The sequence below is a fragment of the Notothenia coriiceps genome, unplaced genomic scaffold (genome assembly GCF_000735185.1).
Source record: "Notothenia coriiceps isolate Sejong01 unplaced genomic scaffold, NC01 NC01_scaffold00001885, whole genome shotgun sequence".
In the NCBI taxonomy this organism is placed as follows: Eukaryota; Metazoa; Chordata; class Actinopteri; order Perciformes; family Nototheniidae; genus Notothenia; species Notothenia coriiceps.
This window is the reverse complement of record NW_011334586.1, coordinates 1-7,560: the sequence shown is the minus strand read 5'-3', so window position 1 is coordinate 7,560 and position 7,560 is coordinate 1. Positions and strand designations below refer to the sequence as shown.

The following is a 7,560-nucleotide window of genomic DNA, read 5'->3' as shown; positions in this document are numbered from 1 at the left end:
CAGACGTTGAGTTCAATCATTTGTACGGCCCTCGAAGGATGTTGTAAAAATTGAAATGGCCCTTGAGAGGAAAAAGGTTCCCCACCCCTGGTCTAAACTAAATGCTGCCGTGATGAAACACCATATCATGGATTATCAAGGATTATTTCTGAAACAGTATGGAGCTCAAAGGCTTTCTCTCTTGCCGGTTATACCACAAGGTGAGTTCCTTTTTACTTCCTGCTTCTTCACACACATGCTCTCCAGTACAGGTTAGCTCTGAGTGTTAGCGATGCTAACGTAAACACCGAGCATATTACGTCCAAAACAGTCGGGCATTGTTTCTGATAGCAACGTTTTTGATAGGGCCGTGGGTCCACATTTCCGATATTACGTCATATCGGACGCAAATCTGGATCAGCTCCGTTGTTCCCCCGTTTTTAGAGATTTGGGAACAGAGGAAAAGAGAGAGGGTTTTGTTTTCTGACGCTGCGTGAGTTCCCCGAAACACCGGGGACACGTTTATGTAGAAAATACATCAAAAAAGTGCATTTTGCATGATAGGTCCCCTTTAAATTTTCTTCAGTTTGAACGCATGCAGGATAAAGAAATCAGTTAAATGGAGTAGGTGGACACGTGATTTATTAAACAAACACACTGTGTTTGCTTTAAATTCATGTGTTAAACTTAAATATCATTTAAGAAACTATACTATGCCTAGCTTATCATTTAAAATATGACGTGTTTGATCCTAATTATTTTGGTTTCCTCTTTTCTAAAGTCACATTGTCACAAAACAACTTAACTTATTTGAGAGTCACAAGGAAATCTTAAAATCAAAATGTCATCACATCATCATCGTCAGAAGTTCATAAAACATTTATTTTTCCAGCTCCTCCAATGTGAGATTTTGCTGCTTTTCTCAGTTTGTATCAAAATGAAATTGAATTTATTTGAGGTTTGAACTTAGAGTCTATATACGCTGCTGGACAATCTTGCACTAATGTACATTTCCCAAAGGTATTGAAGTGACTGTTATTTTGTATATATTGATTATTGTGCTTTTATAGGTCTTAATGTGTGCATATGTATAAATGTGTCGGTTGATTGTGTATTGGATAGATATTTTTATATATCTTTGTATTTTTTATTCTGGATTGTGGGAAACGGTATTTCGATCTCTCTGTCTGTACACACAAACTGAAAGATTGACAATACTTTGGACTTTGACTTATATACAAGTAATTGGAATCATATTTTTCAAATCCTGTGTCAGTTCTATAAAGATTTTGAAGCTACAAGTGCAGATTCCTCCCACTTTCCCTCCTGAATCTCCTCACCTGCCAGCGAGCCCGGAGACGTCGATATTTTAATTTACCCTCCAGTAAAGAATGAAATGACATAACTGATGAGATGAGAAGTTCACCTTGCATTCCCCCGGATATGGCCACATGAAGACCCTGTTTCCTTTTTCTTTCTATTTTTTTTCATTTTCCCCCTCAAAGCCACTGACCTGCCAGCGAACCCTGAGACGTCGTCGTAGCTGTCGTAGACCTCCAGGTAGTCGGCCAGGCAGCCCGAGTCCTCCTCCAGGTCGAACTCCTGGAAGAGCAGCTGGATCCTCTGGCCCAGGCGCACCCGGATGTGCCAGTAGCAGATCTGCTCGTCCTGGTACTCCTCTGGGAAGCCTGGAGACTGGATGATCCTCTGAGGGTCCGTCAGCGTCCCCCCACACTCCTTAGCTGGAAAACACACAAATCAAATGCAGAGGTTAGAATTAAATCGGCATTTTTCTTCAATTGTCCTAAAAAACAATGAATTAACTGCTGCTAGCAACTTTTAAAGATGTACTGTATGTGCAGCCTGCAGTTGATATGTTGCATTTTTCACTTGATTATTATTCAGTGTTTAATGTGTATTCTATTTTATTTTATTAGATATATTGAAATCACTATAATTAATTCTAAAGTCTAAAATAATAATAGTCAAAATATGAAGCATAGATAATTAAAAGTAAAAACGAATAAACTAGCCTTGCCTTGCCTATACACCTCCCACCTTATATCAACATATTGGGCAAACCATGTTTCAGTTCTACAACAATGTTGGAGCTACATGTGCAGGGCCGCCCCTGGCCAACTTGTGGCCCCTCGCAAAGTTATATGATGAGGCCCTCTGTGTCGCGAGCGTCGACGGGGGGTGCTAGTGGAGCCTCGCAGCGGCGAAACTGTGGCGCGCTTATAGTAGGTGCGCCGCATTTGCGCTTCAGATGAGGCTCCCTCCGCAAAATGAAGAACCCTCCGCGAGGTGAGACCCCACGCAGTCTGCGTGATCGGCCTGTAGGGAGGGGCGGCCCTGCACCTGTGTAGTAAATCAGCATATTCTTTCAATTGTCCTAAAAAAAACTATGGATTAATTGCCACTTTGTTTTCTGTTGAGGGAAATTGAGTTGTGTATATAATAAATGCATAAATAAGATTGTGATTAGTAGAGAGTGCACTAGAGGTATTGTCCCTAAAATTAAGGTCTCTTTACCATTGATGTATGGAGACCCTTTTTAATGAAGCTGCAGTGTTTAAAGACGTACTGTATGTGTGCATTTTAAAGTTGATATTCAGCATTTTTACTTAATTGTTTTAGTTATTATTAATTATTCAGTGTTTTCATTTTTTACTTTTTTCTCATTTTTAAATGTTTCTTACTTCTATAACCATTATTATTGATATTGAAATCACTATAATTAAGTAGTCTAACATAATAAATATGATAATAGTAAAAATCTCAATAATATATCTTAGAATATATGAAGCACAGATAATTAAAAAGTAAAACTACAAAGAGAGGTAGATCATCCTGACCTGTGCACACCAGAGTTTGTGAGTAGCTGTTAGTGGGAAGTTTAAAGACCGTAAAAATGGCACCACAAAGAAACATTTAGTGCGGTTGTCTGTATTCTAAATTCATACCCTCAGTTATTTCAGGTCTGTAGCATGCTTTTCTGCAGCTCCAAAGAACAAAACACACTTAGAGAGTTCTTGGTATTTAAGGGAACAGAAATAAGGGGAACATTTGAACATCACTGCCGTGGGAAAGCAGCTCTCATCTAAGGACATGATGATAAATGTGTGTTCTGAGGCAGGACTTTCATTTGCATCTGTTCACGTGCAGCACTTTGGATTGGGGGGGGTCTTTCTCCTGCGTGTGAGCTCTGAATGAATCAAGAGTAGGAGAAGAAGAGTTCTTTTGTAAAGGAAGGAAATGAAACACACATGTGGAAACCGGTAACAATGGCAAAGTTTTCCACTCGATGCCCTGCAGGGAGAAGGGATGTTAGGTTGATTAACGTTGTTTCTTATTTGTAGATCATTAAAAAGGAAACATATACATCCATAACTGAGGATAAATCAGATAACATGTGTAGTTTAGACAATGAAATCAACTGGTGACGTGAGAAAAATAAACCTTTCGGAGCAGAGGATCCTAGAAAATGTAATGCATGCTTCATTAAATGACTTTCTTCTCTAACAATGAATCATCTAAATACGGATTATAAACTGTAAGAAATAAGAGAAGATCTGTTTGAGTTCATGATCTTTTTTAAGCATTTAAACATTTCGTTTTTTTGTGTATACCTGTATCATCTTATACTGTTCATGTCAGCCAATTAGTAATTAGAATTAAGCGCTGCAATGTCCCCGTTTATCCACCAGAGAACACACACAGGTATCATTTGGTGTTCGGGTCTGGGGAGACCCAGCAGAATTGTTGTGGGTGACTCGGGGTCAAATTTTGCCCAATCAAGATTCACGGGAACTCCACCTTTCTCAAAGAATATGTACACCAACACTTGAACCTGAACACACACATGCACGTGTGCAATATGTGGTGTAATGTGTTTTGGGGCCATAACACTAAATAACAACAGGATTGTACGGTTATGAATGCATAATACGTTAGTTATGATGTAGTTCAAACAATATTGGATGATAGTAACTTTTTTGTGTGTTTTGGACTGAGATAAATCATGGGTCAAAATTGACCCGCGAACACTATGAACGGTAACAGCTTTTGAACACGACACAAGGGTTAAGGAAAATATATGTATAACAGTTATTTTATAACCAAGTTTAAAGCTGTTATAATTCATGTTTTTTTATATTAACACACACCCAACAAGGTTTTACTTATTTTGATTTTGTTTAATTTGCTTTTTTGTGCATCGTAGTAATCCTTTAATTTCACCCCACTGTATAAAACATATTGTTATTTATTTATTTATGTGTATTTAATCTGTTTTAATTGTAGCTCTTGTGCATAATGTTTTGTAATTATTCTGTTTTAATTGTCTTGATATAATTGAAAATAATAAATGATAATTCTTCAAGACTAAATATAATAAATATGCAGAGTGTACAGCCACACAACATTTCCATCTCCTTTCAATAGACGATCAAACTGTTTCTGATGTTGAACACATATTTATTTTGACTCACTGAAGGCACAGTGGCTAGAAAATGCTGAGCTGCTTTTCATTTGGGTGTTAATTTCCATAATATTACTTTTAAATGCTTTTCAGATGTGTTTAAAAAAGGACAAAAGAGATATAAACGTACTTCGGCTCCAAATGAATCAGGCAGATTGGGAAATCCCATTAACATTAAAGTTCAAATGAATCATTCAGGCGTGTTGGTTCTAAAAAAAACAGTCACTGTGCAGCTTATCACTTCCTCAGTTTCTCCATCTTATCCTCACCCCACATCCTGCAGGTTTATTCCTGGTCTCCTCATGATAACTCACAGGGTGCGACACAGATTGTGGTTTTAAGTGCGGTGAGTCTGCAGAGCCTCAGAAAGGATGACTACTCTGAACCACAGCCTCAGTCATCGCCTACGCTTCAAAACACAGTCTCTTTAAACCACTCCGATATTGACTAGCCGTGACGCTAGTTTAGTTTTCACCTTGTGAGTGTGTTTGTGTGTGTCACCATGGCAAAACGTTGTCCTAGAGACATTTACTGTAACGGGAATCACCACAGAGGAGGTTTTAAGTGCTTTGTTATGAGTTTATATTTGTCTGTCTGTCACTTCCGTTGCATTGCAGCGATACAGGATGCAGTCACTACACTTTACAGAGGTGTAGTTCAGATAGAAATGAAGTTCAAAGAAGGGTGTTATCCGAACAAAGGATGACTTTCAGTGCTCTTAGTCGGACCGCTGTTGGGGACTATAGGAAGTGGTGAAGAATTTAGCATTTGTCATCCCATTGCAAGATATTTTACTTTAGTAATGCCAGTATCACTTCCACATCTGAATGACAACATACTGTATAACCTTTGTGCATGCGTCACTGTTGGGTTTGTCTGCAGGAAGCTGTCATAAATTGACCTTTTATCCAATTTAAAGCAATATATTTTCAACACACATAAGCGCGCTATCGGCACTATCTATGCAGAAGTGAAGTTGAGTAATGAGGTTTTAGAGAAGATGCATGTATTTGGGAAGTAGTGAGCATCCAACCGGGAAACTGAGACTTGGACATGGGTTTTACTTTTTAAATGAATGGTTTTGAATAGTTTTGCTGTTGTTAAAAGCTGCTCCCATTTACTTATTCCTCACTTCATGATACTAATCTTTTCCTACCTTGAATGTTTACTTATTAGATTGTTTTGCTTGCCACTACCATACTGATTTATTTGTTGTCTTAATCGGTCTAGTCTGTTTGTTTTAACAATGAACATTTTCCGTCTGTGGGACAGATAAAGGAATTATGACAACATTTGTAGATAACTGTGGAAGAATCTAAGAATAAATTTGGAATTCAAGGCAACACGTGGTAAGAAATTGATATAAGGATGATCATTTTGTGGCTGAAGTATTCCTTAGAGCCAACTTGTACTGCAATATATAAAAAACATGTACTCACAGTTTGGGTTGTAGCAGTACACATCCCATCTCTCACTCTTGTTTCTTCTCACTCCGTAGTCCACGACGCCGATCTTCCCAAAGCCACAGTTAGCACCCGGTTTAACGATGGGGTACCCAACATGCCCTCTGTCGAACCATCCGGCTGCACACACATGGAAACCTGAAAAATAAAATATATCTGCTTCATGCAACCACTGATAATAAACCATTATGTTCTGTCAGCCAAGCACGGAAACTCAGCGTCAAAGGTAGAAACCTGGACTCTCTGTTTGTTATTTTGTTGTGGGGGGCTCACAGTTACACTCAGCAGACCCCCAGATAAAACAGAGACCTCCTAGGTAGACCGCTGTGGGAAAACTGGTCTCAAGCGCTGAAAAGGGACAGAATCAAGTGGCTGGACTCCATCTCAAGAACAAATGGTGAAGTTACCCACCCAAGAAGGTGTTAACGGACTATAACAATGCTCCTGAGGCCGCTTAAAACCTGCTCATGAAACAGCAAAGCACTCGTGGGAAGAAGTGTTTCATCCTCGACCTTTGCCCTATGAACATGTGAAGTCTGAAAGCAGTCCAGCCTTGTGTCTCCACTGTTACATTAGACATGGTGCTTTAAGTGTTTCATGGGAGAAAGGAAAAGTAAACCTCCCTGCTTTCATTGTGTGGGTGCGGTATGAGTCTCCCTCGAGTGATGAATTATGATGCATTCACTCCCCTATAGTAAATCTCCTTGAACAGGGTGTGTGTTTGGTGTGTGTGTACGTGAGTTTCTGCAGACCTATTTGACGAGCAGCCTCCAGTTGTTCGTGAGTGGCCAGCTTCCCCCCCTCGTATTTGCAGACGGCCTTGGCTTCTTTATACGTCAGCTGGTATCTCCCTTTGCGTGATTCCCGGTGGTAAACTCCAGCTGCTTGTTCTGAGAGAGAGAGAAAGAGAGAGAGAGAGAGATCCAAAAGTTGTTACCTCCATCTGAGGAAGGACTGTTTGCAGAAACCACAGTGATCTGCAGAGAGGAAAAGTAACTACTTACGTACTCAAAGGGGCCCTTTCATGCTAATTTCCAGGTGTATATCAGTATGTAGTGTCTCTACTTTAAAGAGTCCTCTCCTGCTGATGTTCAGGGGCCGTATTCACAAAGCATTTTATCTTACCGCTAGGAGTGCTCCTAACTCGCGCTAAAACATTTTACGTAGGAGTTTTTTCTTAAAAGTTATTCACAAAGCCGCTGAGACCTACTCATACTAAGGATAAATCACTAAGAGTGAACTAAGAGTGACGCGCCGTTGCTATGGATGACGTCGATTCTCGTGCATGAGTTTAGAAGCGGTCAGTACGGTGATTGGTTGTTCAGAGTAGGCGGTCTCGGTGAAACTCATCCGCAACATCCCACAAACGAGCCCACTAAATCACCGAAAAACAAGGAAATAGCCTCGGCTAGAAATGTATTCCTATCAAATAGTTATGGACAGTGCAGTTAGCAGAATACACACATGATGACAAGTTTGTGCAGACCACGATAATGACGTTGTATATGCACGTTAAAGAGAGAGAGCAAACAATAAAAATACGTAAATTGCATTAAATCGAGGAGGCAATTAAAAGCACCCTGCAAACTATTATCCAATGAGCATATTTCCAGCACTTAAACACTTTCAATAACA

The 7,560-nt window shown here is 39.6% G+C and overlaps 1 protein-coding gene across 1 annotated transcript; it reads right to left on the bottom strand.

Moving 5' to 3' along the window:
- Positions 1–1,401: 1,401 nt before the first annotated feature.
- Positions 1,402–6,815, bottom strand: tnfaip6 (tumor necrosis factor, alpha-induced protein 6; the record flags this gene model as incomplete). Its single annotated transcript, XM_010792902.1, has 3 exons — positions 1,402–1,721; positions 5,902–6,063; positions 6,678–6,815. Coding segments are annotated over 3 exons (620 nt in total), but the record flags the coding sequence as incomplete, so codon positions are not given.
- Positions 6,816–7,560: the final 745 nt, after the last annotated feature.